At 35.2% G+C, this 20,974-nt stretch overlaps 1 protein-coding gene across 10 annotated transcripts in view; it reads right to left on the bottom strand.

The window, feature by feature from the left end:
* Window positions 1-20,974, bottom strand: part of SEMA5A (semaphorin 5A) — a 318,800-nt gene that overhangs the window by 180,995 nt on the left and 116,831 nt on the right. For all 10 annotated transcript variants that reach the window (XM_032442465.2, XM_015854392.3, XM_015854395.3 and 7 more), the window contains 2 exons: window positions 17,271-17,370; window positions 4,699-4,744 (listed from right to left, as the gene is read on the bottom strand). In XM_032442465.2, the coding sequence (XP_032298356.2) occupies window positions 4,699-4,744; window positions 17,271-17,370 (146 nt within the window). The remainder of the gene's footprint in view (window positions 1-4,698; window positions 4,745-17,270; window positions 17,371-20,974) is intronic.

Here is a 20,974-nt window from a genome sequence, read left to right as displayed (position 1 = left end):
TTTCAAAGTGATAACAGGCTCCACAGCTAGAAGGTTAAAGTGAAATTTGAGCTCATCTTTTTCATGCATTTACAGGACACATGCTTATGAAGATGCCACAATTGTTATAAAAGATGATATAAGCCAGCTTGTATTAGCATACATCTTTTCTTCATCCAGAAAATAAAGTTTACAGATGTATCGGTGAACTATTTGAGGATTAGAAAAGGTGGCACAAAAATCTTTGAATTTAGAATCACTGTTTTCCAATATTAAAAAAAGAAACTTTGAAAAATACATTAGCTACAGTCATCTTCTACATACTGCCAAAGTCCCACTATTAATCCTGATACTGTCTAGGCATCATAATTTTAAATACCTTTTTTTTCCTGAGTTATTTACTGTAGGACTACTATTTTGATTTCTGATTTTGTATTTTAAAAAATATACAAAAGTACTCAGAAAATTCTGCTTTCATCTTAGGCAATGCTTTTAGGCAATTTTCTACTGTTACTCAAACAAAACTCAAATGAAAACCACATAGATTCAGGCCTTCAATAATAGAAGAAAGTCTACGTGGCTACTATTCTCAACTGTGATGTATAAAATATTTGTCATTCTACAGCTGTAGTCCAATGAGGGCTTCTTTCCTAATCCATAATCACCATCCACACATTGTTCTGACAGTCAGCTTTGAACAAATTGACTTTTAGGCTTCTTCAGCAAGTGCTTTAAAGGGCTTTCACTCTTTTTATACTTCTTTATTCTCTCACACAGAGAAAATTGCTGAGACACATCAAATAACAGTTTGCTATAGACACTATCTTATTGAACTTGCTTACTCAAACAGGCTTTTCCTATAAAGTACAGAACACAGAACCATGACATGTTGGATGACATCTTTGATGTACCCACAATAGACAACAATGGCTCGCTATCTCATGTTAGATACACATCCTGTCTGAGGCAATCTATTAGCATTCTAACTCTCACTTTCACAAGGGATTAACTTTCACTAAAGAAATGGAAACAGAAACCTTTCAATGAATGAACTCTGTTCTGCATTTCTATTGTGAGAATTTGAAATTCAAACATCTATTTTTCTTTTTTTCAAAGGCTACCTTGTATTCCAAAACTATTTTAGGTACCCAATAATCAAAACAAAACAAGCAACCAAAAAAGAAAAAAAAAAGAAAAAAAAAAGAGAAAAAGAAAAAGCAGCATCTGTATATATTTGATAAATATTGCACTTTTTATTTTCCTCCCACAACTGAATAAACAAGGAGTCATTATTCTACCCCATTCACTTTTAGAAAGATTTCCCATTACATAGTTGTTTCTGATAATAATGTAATGTCTGATAAAATTACGAAATAATATCTTACTTGAAAATACTCCTTCCTTTCAAAGATACGTATAATGAAACTTGTAAAGACAACGTACATAGATGGACTTGGGTGGACTGTTCAATGGATGAAGAACTAGTTGCGAGATCAGACCCAGAGAGTGGTAGTCAGTGGCTCAACATCCAAATGGAGATTGGTGATGAGTGGTGTCAGTACTGGCTTTTTAACATCTTTATCAGTGACAAAAACAGTGGGATCAAGTGCACCCTCAGCAAGTTTGCAGATGACACAAAGATGCATGGTGTGGCCAACAAGCCCAAGGGATGGAATGCCATTCAGAGGGACATAGACAGGCTTGAGTATTAGGCCTAGGAGAACATCATGATGTTCAAGGAAGCCAAGTGCAAGGTATTGCACCTGGATTATGGGCAAACCTGACTATCAGTACAAGCTGGGGGATTTAAGGATAGAGCATAGCACCATTAAAAAGGACTGGGGGGTACTGGTGGATGGGAAGCCAGATATGAGCCAACAATGTGCCCTCACAGCCCAGAAAGCCAACTATGACAAACTCCAACAGCTACGTAAGTGTAACAGATGGGGAAAACTTATTTACATTAGGAAAAAATGGAGTCTATCGATGATCAAGATTAATTTATAAGCATTCCCTTTCTTCTCAAAAACATGCTATAAGAAAGACTAAACTGATGAATCAAGACAAAAAAAAAAAAAAAGAAAAAAGCAGAAATATGAACAAAATAAAGAGTCACAGAAGTTTAACTGAAAACTGAAAAAAAGAATGCAAATTGTAACAAAAATCCTCACTTTTTTACTGGAAGTACTTGCTGCAACATGAAAAACAGTCAGCAATTTTCCTCCTCCTTCATACACACAGTAATGAGAATAAAGCTCAAGCTGTGTTTTAAAAAGACTAAACAAGTGTATAAGTTATACTGTTTCCAGACCTTTCATATTTTTATTATTCTACACTGAAAATATTGTACAGCCAGCACTTTACCATGCACCTTTTCTTCCAGACGTGAAAATAACTAATTAGCCTATGAAACATCTGCACGTTTCAGAAAGGCTTCTTCATGCAACTTAATCAAATAAGCAACACAAACAGAAAAATTAAACTCTGTTTTTATGCATTATGACAACTTTGTGAAGAAAAAATGCTGCAAGAGCAACTCTGTCAGTTCATAAAGTGTCAAAGTCTTCAATCATTCAGCAAACAAATGCTTACTAGCCATAAGATATTAATGAACAAAACCACAGCATACCTTTTTTCTCCTGCAAAATTCTATCATTCTGTTACTCAAGGATTCCATATCCTTTTAACTGTTTCTTATTTTTTTCCCTACCTCCTTCAACAACTGCAGACTTTAAGGTTTAAAAGATTAGGAAATTCAAAATACTGCAAATTTTAGCCGTTAATTTGGTAACATTCCTCTAATCCTATAGCCATTCTCTAGAGATGTAGAAGATTCAGGCTTCACTTTAAAACATTTATTCACCACAAGTGACTGAGAAATCACCTATGCCCTAAGGATTCAGGAATTGAGGTTTACGTCTGTTCTTCTTTAGGCAAATCCTATGACACCTGAGGATGACAGCATTCACAAACTAGGATTCTGTACTGTTCTAGAGTATATGAAATGTTTGTAAACTTCTATGAATCATCTGGTAAACACGGTTTTGGATTTAGGTGGGTTCAAAGTTCACAGCTGGTAAATTCTGGTGAATTCTAAACTTCCTCATGGAAGGTGGAGATTATTTTAATTAACAGAACGTTCACACTTTCTGGTGTGAGACTTCGAGAGATTGCCTCTGTATCTTAACTTTCTCCAAAAATATTGACAATAGTTGTGGAATCATATTTGGAATTGTAGGACTTCCTACAATTAATCCCTACTGATGGTGGGAATGATTATCATGGTGCTGATCTGGAGGAAATTACCCAAAGGGACTGACTTTTATTACTGCAGGATCAATGACGACCTTCATACTTTCCCTGGAGGACTGCAGGATGACCTAAATGTAATACTCCTGCCCTACCTTCATCAAAACAAAGTTTTCAGATATCTCACAGCTCACTTAGAGCTGCCATAACAGACACATTTCCTAGCCTGGAAGAACCCAAGGAAATACATCTTTTGATTTATTGTATATAGGACAGTCTTAAAGTTCACTAACAGGGCCAAAGGGAAAGCAAAGGAAAAAAGAAGAGGTTTGTGAAGGACAAGTATGGAGGAGTCATAACAGTAGGAAAATAAAGGAAACACTAAGAAAAATTAAGAAACGTTGAACAGAGGTAGAAAACATGGAAATAAGAAAAAATACCGACACACTCTGGTTTTTAGAAATATATCTCCAAAGTGTTGTAGGTAAAGGCAAACCAATGATGTTACAGCACTGAGGACTGAAAAGAAATGTTACAGAAGATCAACTTGAGAGAACAGTTTAATGGCTTCTCTACATTCACACAACAAAAACTTGGTATCTAGCAGAAAAACAACATCAGGGTATCTGTCCTAGTTTGAAATCTTTGCTGATCCATGGGGGTGATGGTTTGATTCAGAGCAATTCCACACTTTTGTAAACCACAGACTTCTTCCTCTTTAGTGACCTGAGTCTATTGACACTCACCCTAACAGAAGAAAGCTAGGTTAAAAACACTGAAAGAGAAAACCAACAAAACCAAAGCAAGGAAAACCACTCAGGAGATTGAGGGAAGACGAGATAGCAGACATATGATAAATTCAGCGTGGAAGTTATATAAATAAATAAGCTGACCAGGAATTGTCACTTGGCCGTGACACCTAAGTGCCTCTTAAAAGCTTTTAGTTTCTAGTTCTAAGCTCCAACAAGTTTTAAACTGCAGACAGCCACCTTTTATACAAAACACGGATTCTGACACCCTTATTCACATCATATTACTTCACTGAAAATTTGCTGTTTAATTTGCCTAATTTTTCTTCAGTAAGTATAAGTTTTTAGTTAATCATTATTTTAAAAACACATTTTCTCTTTAATAGTAATACATTCTGAAAACAGAAGCTCAAATAAAGTCCACAATCCAAAGTCAGAATATTTTCCTAAGAGAATATGATCCTTTGTTCCAGTCTCCATTTCTTTTTATAGATCCATGCTAACAAAAATCCCAGCAGAAAGTAACATTAGGTCTGTACAGCCTGGGACAAACACTAATCTAGAATTAAAATGGATTATATGACTTATATAATACAGTAAAGAGGACAAAAAGAGCTGAATACTTATCTGTGGCTATAAAGCTTACAAATATATCTTGATTATCTGCTTTAAAACATCCGCCTAACTTATATAAAGCCAAGAAAACAAATATTCAACATACCTGTATTAGAGAGAGATCCTCAAGTTGCAACCTGAAGAGGTAGTTTCTAGAGTTAAAAAATAAACAAAGAAATAAATAAAGGAGATAAAAAAATAATTACATTGTCACTAGCATTTAAATAAAGGAATCATTAATGAATATGAAAGAAAGAAAGAAAAAATGAAAACATGACTGGGACTCAAGACTTTTATGTTCTGTCACCAAAATTCTGCCCTTTGGCTAAAGACTAAAGGCAATTTCTATACCTGATTTTCAGCTTGCAAACGGTATGTGAAGTGCATATTTACGCTGCATATATGGAGTTCTGTACTATACAGTCCAGTCATCCATTAGAATCAATTGGATGAAATATTCCTCGCTCCACTTTTGCTCTTCTGCAGTATTACTACTCCCAAGGAACAAAGGAGGAGTTAAGATGAATCCTGAACAAGATGTGACAAAATGGCACTGCAATGAAACCTTTAGAAATGATGGGTTCAGTTATTCACAAAGATGAGTGCGTCCCTCTGAGTAAACACTTTATTCAGCATGTATTGTTACAATTTTTCTTATAAACCAGTTCTGTTGGTAGCGCTCATAATATCAGGCCACAATTCTTATTTAAAAAAAAAAAAAAGAATAGTACCCCATTTTCAACATTATTATTATTTCAGTAGGTCCTCATCTCTACTGCAGATTCTCTTTTGTGTTATGTCTGCAATATGGCTCTTAATCTTCCATCCTCCATTTTGACATTCCTCCTGCCCATCTTTCCCATCTCCCACCCCTCACTTCTTTCATAGTCATTTCTCATGCACATTTTTCTTCTTTTCATTTTGCTTTCTTCCCCCTTATGTTAGATTCTATTTAGAGCCACTCTGCCTTTTCCAAAGTGACTACAGAGTGATAATTTAAAGGGAAAAATATTAAAAAAGAAGAAAATTATGAATTTGTGAAAAAAGTAAGAAAATACAAACGTCCAATTTTTGTTTATTCACAATGAATGTGTAAGATTATTTTAACATTTCAAAAAATTAAATTGAACAAAGTAAACAAAAATAGATAGTAAAGAGACACTGAAAATTTAAACTTTGAATTTAAATATTTGCAATAGTTGTGAAGGATCAGTAATTGGTAGGAGTATAATCCAAACCGAAATCTGGACACATTTTTGGACATAACAATTCTAATTCTATCCAAACAGGCATGAGATATTTCAAGTGGGCCCAGACAGTGAGAATCTGTATTTTAAATGAGCCTTAGAAAAAAACAGCCTGTGTCTAAACAATGAAAAATGTTATTTATCAAATCACACATCAAAAAAAAAAAAAAAAAACAAGTACTATCACAGTCAGCTTTGTTTGTAGACTGAAGTGTGCATGTATCTGTATTTATGTATTGACTCATATATGGTCACATATACATGTATGGTCTTCTTAAAATGTGTATGTATAGCAAACCAGGGAAATCATCTCTCACTACAAAAATAAAAATAATGCATACATACATACATATATTTGTACAGTACCTGTGTCATAAAGAGACTTGAAATGGGCAAACAAAGAAAAGGGTACAATGTTTACATAGAGCTTCATCCTCAAGAAAAGTGCAAATTACCTTTAAAGACTGCCACTGAAAGTGAGGAGATTATGCATATTGTTTTCTAACCCATCTAAACCATCTTTGTAAAGACAAAAATCACCTTCTGATTTTTATCTTGCTCGGATATAGTCAACAAGAAACATACATATACTAACCTGGGTTCGTATCTCATTGCATATATGGAATTGCTTCCATCAACCATCATTGATCATGCTTCTTTCACTCCAGATATCAAAGCTAAGAAACCTGCTGTTTCACTGCTGTTGCAAATCTTCCTTTCATTTACAGGAGAAGGACAACTTTTTTTCTTCCAGAGAAGTTGAACTACATCCACAGCAGGTATAAACTGTTTTCTTAACTCAGTGGTATCAGAGTCACATCTCACTCTACAAATAAATGGATTCACTGTTCTAGGATATATGAGCGCAGTCTCATCTCACACTTCTGTTTTTCAGGTCAGTACTTCACACATCATGTCAGTCCCTATGGGTACTTCATCTTGACATAGCTACTGAATCTTTATCACTGATGTGGCATCACAGAACAATGATTGAGGTATACTGTATTATTAATGATGGATTTCTATGGTGTTTCAATATGACACCCTATCAACTTATTAAAAAGTAAACCACTGACCCAAACTGAGACTAAACAAACAAACAAACAAACAAAACAAAACAAAACAAAAAAAAAAAAAAAAGAAGAAGAAGAAGAAAAAGAAAGAATGTAGTCCTAGAGAAAAAGAAGGGCTGAAAGTCATTGTGTTCCTAAGAAAATGACATTTGTATCCTATACAGTAGAGCACAATACTTCTCTCAGTAATACATCCAGTGAAATTACAAATATTGATCCAGTAAATGTCTAGAAGAATAAAATGTCTATGTTCATATGAATGAATCAAGAGCCAGAGCTAATTACTGTATATTTCTACATTTTTCAACTTTCTATGGCTGCCAATAACCAATTACATTTCTCAGTTTAGCAAAACCAGTTTAAAAAGAAAAAGAAAAAAAGAAAAAAAGAAAGAAGGAAATTCAAATGCAATAAATTGCAAAAGCATTAAAACCTGTAATATAAAGGTGAACTGGGCAAATGAATAGCACAGAGCAAGTGTTACAACACGATCAAAGTGATAACAGTTAACAAATTAGCACTTGATTTGCAACCAGAACTACCCTTACAAAAACATCTCCACCTCGGTAGAATTACTAAGTCTGCATTTATCAGTATACATGTAACAGTTTAAAATATGAGAACTCACGAGAAAGGGGTATATCTGAGAAAAAAAATGTAAATAAATAAATGTAAGAGTAAAAAAAAAAATACACTGAAAATACGGTACTAATAACTTTTTCAGCCCAAAGGAAAAGCCAATGCTAACTTTCCTCCTGTATGTGATCATTAAGCCCCTTCTGATAGGTCACAATGCTTATTTTGAAATGTTATTGAGCTTATGCCTGGGATTGCTATTTTCTAATCTTTGTTCTGATTCACTACATTGCACATATACTTCAAAGGCAACAGTAGATATAAAATAAAACTGCCCAAGCACATCTTTTAAGCATAGCTATAGACCTCTTAGTGTGCAGGGCTATCTTTTGACCAAGTAAAAGAAAAAGTGATACAACTTTACATGCTGGAATTAAACCGATTTTATGCTGTCCTTAATTGGTAAATTTGTTTCCTTTCTGCATTTAATGAAGAAAACACATATGTTACATCAGTCTGCAAGGAGAAGGACACTGTAGAGGGAAAAAATAACTGCAATGGAATGCACAATCCCACATTACTTAAGATCCTCAACAGACAAACTTGCCTTACGTTCTCAGTACTGAACAACTTTCCAGGCTGCGCTGTACTAAGCAGAATTGGTTAATCACGAGGCTGCTTAAACTCAATAACAAAGACTTCCACTGGCATCAGTGGGAACAGAATGAAGCACTATAAAAAGCAATCACTAGTCCCCAGTGTACTTCACTGCAGTGAATACATCTTACACGACTACAAGTAATGGAATAAATTTTATCTGCTACATTTCATGTTTCAAGTCCACATCAAAATCTACTGAAAACCCTATGGAGTTTAAAGAGCATTAATAATGGTTGTGAAACATAGTACTTTCCTCTTATAGTGAAACAGCAAGGCATAAAATTTGAACATAATAATAAATAGGGTTTTGTTAAACACAGATGTGAATTAAAAGAACATTAAGGTGGCACACACCACTTAAGAGATCGTACTGTAGGCTCAATTTTTGAAAAAAAGTATAAGATAGCAAAAACAAAATAAAACAACAACAAAAACAAACAAGCACCCATATTCCTCTGCAACTGGGAGCCCAAATCAGAAACACAAGGTACAATCAAACAGATATACCAAATCTCCTGGAAATACAACAGCAAAAAATTCTTTCCTGTGGACAGTTTATGAAATTATTTCACCTGAAGGAATAAAATTTAGCACAATTTACTGGAAGGAAAAAAAAATTTAAAAATAACAAGACTAAAGTATAAGCTCCCTCAAAATATTAAGCAAAAGTCAAAAGTCATGATTTAATAATTGAAAAAGGAAAGCTTTGGGTAAAAGCCAATTCTAGTTCTTCAGTGCAATAAAAGTAGCATCTGGAACGAAAACAATCAGTGGAAAGTAGATAACCTATATTATAAACTTACTATGTAGAAAATTGACTCAGTTTATCAAGAAAATATACCAAAAAAAAAATGCATGAAAGAGTTGAGAATGATATATCAGGAATAAAAAGAAATCTATATTAAATGAAAATGGTCAAATCACAATAATGAAAAGTAAAATCACCAATAAGTAATTTTGGTCCTGATTTTGCAGAAAATACACGTATTGTATTGCATGAGAATAGTGAAGAAACAATCTTCTTGATAAATGATAATGATTAAGAAAAAATAATAAAACACTGGAGTGATTTTTGGTCTTCTTATTATTCTTCTTTTAAATAATTTCTAAAAGTGCAGGTCGCATGGAATGAAAATCTATTCAAGTTTTATCAGTATTCAGAAGGACAAAGGAAGGCCCAGGTTGTCACAGACTGACCAATGGGCACTCAGCTTTGCAAAATGAATTGATGTGAATTAGTAAAAAATGGTAGCATAAATTAAATTAACCCAGTCAACAAGAAGCTTATCAAATCTGACTTACTTCTCTGATGATTACTTGTTAGGATTAACAAGTCCTATAGTACACACCCCCCTGTGACTCCACACACTGCCCCAGCAGTGATTGGAGCATACCATAAAGAATGGACAGACAACAGCCAGGCATCAGTTCTAGATATTTCATGCCATCTGCTTCTCCAGAAAAAGGATAGAGGTACCAAGCGGCCTATCTCTGCAACTCAGGAGCTCACCTTCCTTCTGAAGTCCTCTCAGGCCATCTAAAATATATTATTGTTTTTTGTCAGCTCAAGCTTCCTTCATGCAGCACCTGGGTTCCCAAAGCTGGAGATTATCACAGTGCATCTGTCACCTGCACATCTCCTATGCCTTTAGATCCCAGCTTTTCTTGTTATTATTCTTAAAATACATAAACATTTGTGAGCGTACTCAGCTATTCATTCCATAAGCTGTTGTTGGGTTCAGTTTTACCATGAAATATTGCCTCAGCAAAAACATTAATCAGGTATGTCATAACGGTAGACCAAGTATTTAATACCCTTGTGTTGCAACACTTATCTCCAAATATATGCCTTCAGTTTTTATGTTTTGGAAGATATGACATATACTATTCAGTACCCTACCACACCACATAAATAGTCATGAATGTTTTCTGTGGTCTTTCACTATGTGAATGTTTAATATCTTAAAAGTCTCACTGCTGCTCTCTAGTACTTTTATATCATGGTATCAGACTGTTAGGCAGCAGCTCCCTACCCTTCATTCCAGTGCTGTCAAAGTACACAGAAGATGGCAAGGTAAGAAAGCACAACCTATCTGTCAGCAAGGTTGAACTAAGACAGTACAGTTGGATTGAAGACCAGTGAAGAAGGAAGGAGTAGGTAAATGGCATGAGAATATAATCTAACTGGGAAGCAAAAGAAGGCACAAGTTGCCATATTCCATAGCACAGTTAGCATATACACATCAAGACAATGACTTCAATTAAAGACAGGTATCTTCAGAACACCCTTCTGTTGATATTATTTCTGAAGATAGTTTACACTGAAATAACCATGGTCACTGCTAAAAAAAATCTTCATTTACTCCTACCATACTTCATTTTGTCTTGTCCTGTGCCAACCTCCAGAGTTCTTCTAATGATACATCATGTTAGTACAGTAAATAAAATGGCAAGATCTTAAAACATCAAAATAAAATGAATAATTTTTGTGGGATTAAAGTAATGCCTAGTCTTACTTTGCAATCAAACTATCACCAGACCTGGATGAAAAAGTTGCATGGTGCCTCCACCAAGGCATAAGCAGGAGAAAAACAAAGTGTTAGCTTTTAAAAATATTTAGGAATCTATTAACGAGATAGAAAAGGGATAAAAAATAAGGGGAGAAAGACCCTCCTTTTTCAGTAAGATGATAATTTCTGTTAGATTTAACATTAAAACATATCTTAATTTAGATCAAATCAATCAGTGGTAGGACAGACACTGATTACTCTGAACAAAGTGTTAAATGAGCAATAAAACCCAGATGGATGTTCAAAGCATTCAGCAGCTAATTCCTGGCTCCTATATTCTCCCAGTATGCTCAAAGCATCTCATTAAAAACAGACTCAGATTCTCCTGCTGGGAGCAGACAACAGTAAGAAGTGAACCTGTACAGTTATTTATTCCTTTATTAGAGATCTGTAAACCACTGTTAATGAATCCCTTAATTTGCCTTTCTGTTATTGTGGCAAGTAGAAGTAATGGTTCAAATTAACGTTCCCAAACACACATCTAATTAAGTGAAAAGGCATACTGTTATAGTCCTTCATCAGCAGGATAAGGAGTGACTGAGGCAATAAGCCACCTCCAAGCAAGTGATAAACCTCAAAGCAAGTTTAATTAACTTGAAGGAGAACATACAGGAGAAAGCCACTGCTGCTAAATGCTCTGCTTAAAATAAATAAATAAATAAAAAGTAAGAAATCTACATATATGTTAACCTTTTTTTTTTTTTAAGTTGGATAATAGCTTTAGAACCCATTTTTGCTTAGCAAACAAAAGAATTTAAAGTATATTAACTAGCCAAATTTGAATTGTAAAAACTGAATTACATTCCAAGACTGGCCTCCAGTCAGGCTTTTACAAGCCCACAGTCTTACACAGAAGATACATGGGAAGAAGAGGGTTATTTTACTCTTGTTTTAAATAAATAAGCTTATTTTGGTATAATCTGGTATGGTTTGAATAAAACAATTTTGGAAAAAGAAAAACAACAACAAAAAAAGAACAGATGCAAAAGGAAACACAACTGATTATTTCAAACCCTAACATTTCTGCTTTGAACTATTGGGTTTGAGACCAAATTCTTGTTAACTATTTACCAAGAGATCTAGAAGACTTTTAACATTTTTGGACTTGTAAAAAGTTATTAAGTGTTTACTGTGTTGTCAGGTAGTAAGGAGAAAGAAGGCAATGCACAGTTTGTCAAGGCAATTTCGACACTGCCACATTCTCCTCCTGAGTAGATCCTCCCCCACTTATTTGAGCTTTCCATGAGGGAAACAAAGAAAACACCGCAAGAGTTAGGGCAAAGCCTGTGTAAGAAAAGAAAGCAAGTCTGTTCTTGGGGAACTCCATGATCTCTGTGCTTTCTGGCTTTTCAAAACATAGGATTAATTACCATATCTGATTAGATGGTAAATAGCACACAGATAAAGGTACATCTGACTATTTTATCATGATTTATCAGAATAAGATAAACAAATGGCCTTTCATTTCCTTGAGTTGATAACAATTATAAAAAGAAGTGTTTTGTTATATGTTTTTTTGCTTATTTTGCTTTTTTAAAAAAAAGCAAATGAGTTCTTGTGAACGTTTCAGATTTTCAGAGAACTTGTTTACTTTTTCTGTTTAGTCACACATGATGTAACAAGCAATGTCTGGGGCAAAGCTTAAGGATAGGGTAATTTAGCTATACTCCCATGAAACTCAACATCAAAAGCCAACAGCCCGCATACAATGTGCTGAAAGTTGTTTTGCGTCCATATGAGTGCACAGTCTCTCGAGAAACTATTTTATTTTCTAATTTCATTTCACTTAAATGTATAATCTCATCCAATTTAACACATTCCTATTAAGAGAAACAGTTCATTTTACATTAAATCTAGATCCAATTGACATAATACTGAAAAATCTGTCATATTCTCTATATGCTAATTTTAAAACCTAGCAACCAAAAATAGAAATAATTCTTCTTCCCCTAATTCAGCTTCAGAAATTGAAGTTTAATCTTTGCTTGTCTTCAATACGTGCTTTGGGCAGTTTCATCAATGTCAGGTAATACAGTTTCTCCCTCTATCTCTACACTTGTCTGTCTCCACCTCCTCTAACCCCATTCCTCCTATTTCTCAAAGCTAACTAAATTAAATTTTCTACACAGGCAAGTTGTGGGAAAAGGTCCCAGGCAATCAGAGCAATGGAAAGCTGTTACTGAGATGCAGGTTAATTCATCCATCATTTTAGAAGACACTCCTATCCCTTTGAAACCCTCACCAACAGTACACATATATCTCAGTTTGCACAGCAGGTTGACAGAAGACAATTATAGAGTTTTAAAAGAAAAGTACTACAACATTTGTGCTTCAGATTCAAATGTTATTAAGCAAACCTGTTACACTGGAAGGGGGTTAATGATTGTCAACTATTTGACGTGAAGACAAGTACAAACCTACACTAAATACTAGCTCTGCTAGTGTTCTTTTAACATTAAAATAGAAGGTATACTTGAACATCTACTGTACAGCAATATTCAGAGACTAAAGCAGTCACTACTTAAACAGTTTAGATTTCATGACAGAAAAGGCATATAAGTGTGACCTAGGAGGTCAAGACACCTCTAACAGTTGAGGTACAAGATTTGTGAGAAATGTGAGAGGTGACTTACAAAAACTGACTGCAGTTACTTCTTTCTATTACATTCAGAGAAACATAACTCTGCACATTCTAGAAATAAGCAAGACTGAGCCAAAAAGAACCTTTACTCAGACAGTCAGTTTCTCTCTAGAATGGAGGTGGAGGAATAGAAGAAATGGGGCAGTTCTTTCAAGTTGTAGGGAATACTGCAGCAAAAGGAAAATCCAAGGGCTGGGGTGGGAAGGATGATTAAAAGGGAAATGTAAGCTAGTACTGGACTACTTAAGATAACTTTCAGAGATCTCTATGGATGGTGCAATAAAACTGAAGTGAGCCTAAGATCCTCCTAATTAATCAACTCAAAATCTGCAGGAGAACTAGACATTTCACAAAACAAAATGTCAGCCAGAGACTTCACCCAAGAATGGGAAAACAACTGTGTCCAGGAGGAAAAATAAAGGGTTTTTTGCAGAACAGCTACAAAATGTCCAGGGACAACCAGAGGACCTTTACTTCTCAAAATGAGTAGGCAAGATTAATTTTAGCATAACTTCCTGAGGGGAGGTTGTGGTGAGCTGAGGGTCGGCCTCTTCTCTCATGTCATTAGTGATAGGACCAGAGGGAATGGTTTCAAGCTGGACATTAGTAAGTATTACTTCTCAGAAAGGGTGGTCAGGCACTGGAATGGACTGCCCAGGGAGGTGGTGGAGTCACCGACCCTAGGGCTGTTCAAGGAATGACTGGATGTTGTGTTGAGAGACATGGTTTAGTGGGAGCTACTGGTAATAAGTGAATGGTTGGACTGGATGATCTTTTAGGTCTTTTCCAACCTTGGTGATTCTATGATTCCATAGCCTTCCTGCTAACTGCCTGCCATGGAAAATACTCTTCCTTTCATATATTTAGAGATCTCAATCTTGAGAATAGCTATTTTTCTTCTGTTCATACTGGTAAAATGTGGCAAAACTCATTGTTCCTTGACTAAATTACCTGTGGCAAACTTAAAATTATCTGTTTCTCTGCCAATTCTACTCTGCAGTTAATACAGCTATTTCCTCCACTAGATGTACCCACTGATGGATTTATAGGCAGTCACTGCACACAGGTTGTTCTTTTTTCCAACACTGATTGCAGGTTTCTTTTTTCTTTTTTTTTTTTTCTTTCTTTTTTTTTTTTTTTTTCCCAGCAGAATTACATATACTACTACAATTTAATTCGATCAAGTATCTAGTACAATGGTATCAATCTTCCTTTCTTGTCACTAGTAGAGAAAGTTTTTAATGACTCATAGAACAAACATCTACCTTTTTACCTAGCTGCAGGACGCTTGTAGCATCCACTAAGAATCCAGCATGTATCCCAGCTGGGATCCTCTCCACCTGGCTCATTACATTAAAGAAGTCATGAACCTCTATAGAAGATAGAAGATATATGGAAGATAGAAGAGTTCTGGGCTGTGAAAATCATTCTTAATCACAGCTTAACTACAGCAAAAGCCTAGAGGAACAAGCATAATCCCCAGTTTTGTTTGGATGCTTGAGAAGTAACTTGTAACAGGAGTACTTCTCCTGACAATGTAAATCAACCAATATATCAATGCAAGTTTATTTGTATCTTTGCCACATGCTACTGCATGCTACTGCATGTCTGGGTAGAGAAGGAGGAAAAAAAAACACATTAAAAGACCACAGATTATCATTTTCACCACTAAAACAGGAAATTTTAATTGGCCTAATCTTACTGAAATTTCATTTTATGTAGTTACATTTATTTTTTTTTTTCAATACAAAAGGGCTAGTACACGAACAAGATAATAAAAGACTTATAATTTGTTAAAATAATTTAAGAGAAATGATTGCACACAAAATGATATTCCATAGGAAATGAGAAAATAACAATGCATTCTTCTCAACGTCTTTTATAAGAATACATTTGCAGCTTAGGACAGAAAATTTATTTATCACCACTTTTAGGACATGTGAAGCCTATAGAGTACATGAAGAAGAAACCTGAACTAAAATATACCCACAGGACATAGCACAAATATGATAATGTTAAATGTTGTATTCAGATGACCTAGAGTGAAGTATAGATAGAAACAATGCTTCAAGGAAAAACTCAAAGAACACATCATCACTCAGCAGACCAGACACTCAGAAATTTGCTTCCTCTTCTCAAATTTTGCAAAAATTCACATTCATAACATTCTTGGAGCTACTTGTGACTACAAATGGCTGCAAACATCAGTCCTGAAAAGGAGCCAGAAGTTCTACATCACATTCTTATGGAGTGGATTCATTCTCCACAGTCAGAATGAGTTACATAATCAGCAGTGCCAACTCTTGCAGTTATTGGACTGCAGCACCCCAGCAATGAATTGCTCATACACTGAATCTATGACAGTGCACAATGTCTGTCATCATAAAGCATAGCACAGTGCTTCAAGAATAGTAGAATAAGTAGTGAGAAAAAAAATAGTATTAATAATATGTACAGTCAGGACAACTCAACAGCAAGTACAGTCACGATAGCATGAGGTCTCTGAGGAAAAAAAATCAAACAGCATTGTAAAAAAAATCAAAATTTAGAATGGAAATACAGAATAAGAAACAAAATAATAAATTTTTTGAACACATAACAGTCAGCTATGATGGACTGTGAAAAACGAGATCATCTGTTGTGATTTTAACAACACTGATTATTTTCAATTATGTGTTTTTTTGTTAGAGCTTTTCATATCTCTTGTTCTGAAGTAGAAGTAATAACTTGCAGAGAAGCCAAATGGATCCTATTGCTTTTACTTCATTAGGTGTTTTGCAAAAATAGGTAGGCAACTGGTATTTTTTCATAATCATTGGCAATTCTAGAAAGTCATCTGAAGCTCACATCATAGAAATTCATTAAAAGCACAAATTCTAGTGAGCATAATCTTTCCTGAGATTTGGAGCCTGGGAGAAAGTAGAGGGAAATTCATTTTTTTTTCATAAGGTATTGAGATCCATACATAGTACACATTCATCCAATATGTAGCTTCATGGGACTGCGGAGGGTCTCAGACAGCTCTGACATATGCTGGCTCTCTTTATAAAGTGGTACTATCCTTATGCCTCATTGCACTTGGCATCTCAGACAATAGCAAATCAATATGAGTACACAGTAAATCTCATTTCAGGTGTGCTAGACACACAAAAAGGTTCACGTCTCACAGGGACAAAAGTTTCTTGCAGTGCATTATACTGCAAACTCATTTTCAGTTAGGAAACAAACTGCTAAATCTAACAAAAAAATTACATGACTAGAACTTCAAAAATTTTGTACAGTACAATATACTCAAAAGGAAGCCTTATTATTTAAGTCAGTTTGTTACAGCCTTTTGCCAAGGAAAATGCTTTACTACAGTTTGGATGCTATGCGAAGAAAAACTGGTGCATAAGGATTGACAGTTCGTCAATGTTGACAGCTAGGACAGCATCACTATTTATCACAGCTTGCAAAGTACTGTCTTACTGCATAGAAATGATGAATATCACTGCCTTCAACATTAATTCTGCAGCCTTGAGCACTGCACTGAATAATTATTAGAATCACCCATGCAAGACGAGCGATATTGTGTAGCCAAATCATTACAAATTTTGTGCTATACTAACTTCTGTCATAGTGCAGTACAGTATCTGCCTAGTTTTACTGTATGCATCCAACATTTGAGAGCAGCCCAGACATTCCTCTTGAAAAGGAGAAAAGAATAAGATACTGTGCACTCTGACAGCAGGCACTCAGTCTTTTGACTTTGGTCAGGAATAAATGAAATAAACTAACAGTGTTTAGCTGAGTGGATGTGGAAAGGAGGAGAGTCACTCAAGAGAAACCTGGTGTCAGAATCTGGCTCAGTATTACATATCAAATAATAAAACTGAATCTGTTGCAACATGAAAAGAAAAAACATTTCTCACCTTGCTCCGGCAATAAGCTCTTTTTGTCCTGGATCAAATGTTAATTGTGAGAAGTCTACAGCATCTTCTGCTCTGAACATATGTAACCAAGGAGCAATTTCTAAAACAATGAAAAAGAAATACATCTGTTATTGTAAATATCATAGTTACAGTACATCAGGTCCATTTGCAGATACTGTGGGGCTGTGAGTTCTCAGTATTGTCTTCTGAGGAAATATAGAATATTTTTACCACCTTACCAATAATCTTCATTACAGACCTATAAAATTTATCAGGCAGTTACCTAATAAAAGCTCAAATTAAGTATTCATTTTTTTTTTGTCTGACTCATAAGCCAGATGTGTTTTTCTCCTCAGTTACAGCAGATAAAAACTCAGCACAACTCCAGTACACTGGCTGATGACACACAAATGAAGTCAGATTAATTTTTCATGCATCAGAAGCAGACCAGGTTTAGCAGTTGTTTTTGTTTTATTCTTTAAAGAAGATCTGACCAAGTGGGAAACAGTGAGAAAAATGAGCAAATTTGACTTTTCATCATTTTCACAATAACAAAGTAAAGGTGTGGAAGATAAAAGTAAACAAACTTGGCATTCAAGTTAACATTTTTCATTTGTATAACTTGTCTTCCTCAGACCAATGCACTACCACATAAAACACAGAGCAGAAAAGAGGGTTAGCTGCTGAAAATCAACAGTAAGCTGTATCTGCATTTCCTGTTTTCAAAACTAAACACACATAAATAAGCAGCTCAGTAACCAGTGGAACACCAGCTCATTATATATTTGTATTGTTATTATTTTTACATCCATATCACTAGTTGGAAAATAATTAATATAGTGTGTTAATAGCACCACAAAAATGACAAACTTTGTTCTGGAAACATAGCAAGATTCACTTGCTTATTTTCACACAAACATACTGAGAATATAAATGGTTCTTTAACAAAGTATAGTCGCAAAGAAGTACAACCCTCAGAAGTTTTTCTTAATTCTCATGATATCAAAATTCCATTTATTTTTAAACATTTGCTGCAAATCAGTCACACAGAATGTATACAAGAGTAGAAGAGATCTACATATGTATGGCATAATGCTGCTGAACCATCTATTTAAGGACTATAGTTACAGAAATGTTGATAAGAAGACTAAAGGTGAGCACATTGTCATTTGGAATAGAGTCAATACCAGCCCCTGAGAATACTGCGGCATTGTCATTTTGGAACCAATATCCCCAGCTGCAGTTCAGGTTATCAACCCCCATTATAAACTTTCTTCTTTACTCGCATGCATATTTTCACTTTTGCAGAAGTCTGGATTGAAATAATCCATGTCTGGTGCCTGTTTCTGGATGATTTGTTCTTAATTTAAATATTAAAGTTTTAGCACAAGTAGGTCATCCATGCCTACAGATAGGGCTCAGGAGAAAAATGTTGTTCTGTGCCCAAATGTATTCAGCCATTCCAGAGAACCATCAAACATACCGTGCAGAAGCTGTAGCATCGTATATTTGGGGAAAAAAAGCAGATGGAAACACACAGTAGAATCACTTGGGTGTCAGAAAACTAACTTCTGCATTTTTAATGACAGCCTGTATGCATCTGGGAAATTACAAGCCTGCAACATCAGTTTGTACACGTTCTGCGGAATTTGTAGCTATATTCACTGTTGTTTCCATCTGTGCTGCATAGGTTATCAAATCAGGTCATGGGAGGGGATAAGGCCATGTATTAAATAACTATGTATATCTGCCACCAGCTACCACCACAGACACTGTGTACAGAACCTAGCAGGATTCAGCAGGGAAAAGAATGCATATTCATTAACACATCACAGGCCTCTATACCTATATATGCATTTATCTATTTATGCTTACACCTTAGAAGGTTACAAGAAACAGGCAAGACCAAAACAGGTATTTCCTAACTTTTGTACACTTGATTTTGCAACCTCTGAATAGTTTATTCAGTGATGCCTTCTGCATGAAATAATCAATAGTAAAGTCATAAAAGTCAAGAAATCAGGTAGGACACAGATAAGGAAATAGAGATGCAAGACTTTAAGAAGCTCATTTATTCAGAGCTTTGAAACCAGGCCAGAGAGCAAAGGAAGCACCAGGGCTGGAACGACAACCCTAGGACACGAGTTAATGGCAGAAGTCTACTAATGAGACCAAGAATCAATTCTCTTCCACTTGACCTGTTGTATCAGTATGGTAAAATAAAACTTCATGGTACAGCAAGGAGGTGATCAACACCATTTTCATGTTTGGAGAAGGGAGGGCAGATGTCAAGCGGTGCAAGGCAAGTCAAGATGAGAGAGCAAGAAGAGAACTCAGAAAATCTCACTGAAATCTGATTCCCCTCTGCTTCTGCAAAAAATAAATAATTTTATCCCTTCTTTGCTGCATTCAGCATCATTCTTGCTTGAGGGAGTAAGGTCAGGAAGATCAAATGGCAACAAGAATTGCTTTTCTTTTCATCAAAAACTCTGAAATCATGTCTTATTTTCCACAGTAGCATCATGTGTCGCATAGGAGCAAACTTCCATTGGATAAAAGTACAACTCTGTGATATGTTTGCCCAGGAAAATGAGCAAATAACAACAACAAGTACAATCAAAGCAAGCTGTTTTAACTGTTGAAATAAAAGCTTATTGGTAAAATACTGCTTCAAGGCACACTATAAAAAAATTGATGCAACTGTATCACAGAAAATATATATATATATTTATCGTCCATGTATCAAAATCTCGTTCTTTCACCTGTGACTTATCAATGTCTATTCATTCTGTCACAAATTCTCCTTAAATTCAGAATTGTATAAGAATCTATTAAACATCCATAAAATATTTTTGTAGAATTGAAAACCCATTATAAAGTAATAATAATAGTAATTTCATTTTATTAGTGGTTTCATATGGATGCAACACAACATGTTTCACAAAGTAACACAGTTATATATTTTGTATATACAACATAATAAAAGAATACATAAGTTAATTAAAAGCTGCCTGTGCATATGACCAAGACATTCTGTGTGCTGATCACAAATGCAGTAATCCCACTCCTCCCCAGTTCTCTCCAATGCCTGGCTATCCCTCCTCTTTCTCCACCCTTAAGTCATGTGCAACAGTTAAACAGCCAGTCCTTCAGTGAATCCTCTCTTCTCACTTCTGATATTAAAAAAATTATTCTGACTCACCTTTTATCTGTCTTCTCCTCAACCCCCACTACCCCTTTTAAAGCTGAATGTGCGCATTTACTTTTCCACATAGTTCTTTGGCTTAAACCTGTCTATGGAAAAGTTATGCATTAGGACACGCAAACATGACAACACCACATGATGCGCCCCTTTCAATACTAACATAACAGATATCTATCATTACCCTAGAGAGATACATATCACTTACCAAAACTATGTTACTAATATACCTAGATCGCTCTAAAAGTAACGCCTCATATTTATTTCCATGGAAACTACAACTGATACAAAGAGCACAAGAACACTGTATAATAGAGCAAATCATCAGCTACCAAACAGTGTTTTTCAATATAATCACCACTATTAGCTATGCATTTCCACCAGAAATGAACAACAGGCTGCATGTCATGCTTGCAAAAATCTGCACCAGCAGAGGTGACCCACTGTCATTGTTGCCACTGCTGAAATGCACAACCACTGCGATCAAATCCACTATTGAGTC

Source organism: Coturnix japonica, chromosome 2, assembly GCF_054131305.1.
Source record: "Coturnix japonica strain WE chromosome 2, WE-NBRP24, whole genome shotgun sequence".
Taxonomy (NCBI): Eukaryota; Metazoa; Chordata; class Aves; order Galliformes; family Phasianidae; genus Coturnix; species Coturnix japonica.
This window is presented reverse-complemented; position numbering and strand designations above follow the sequence as displayed.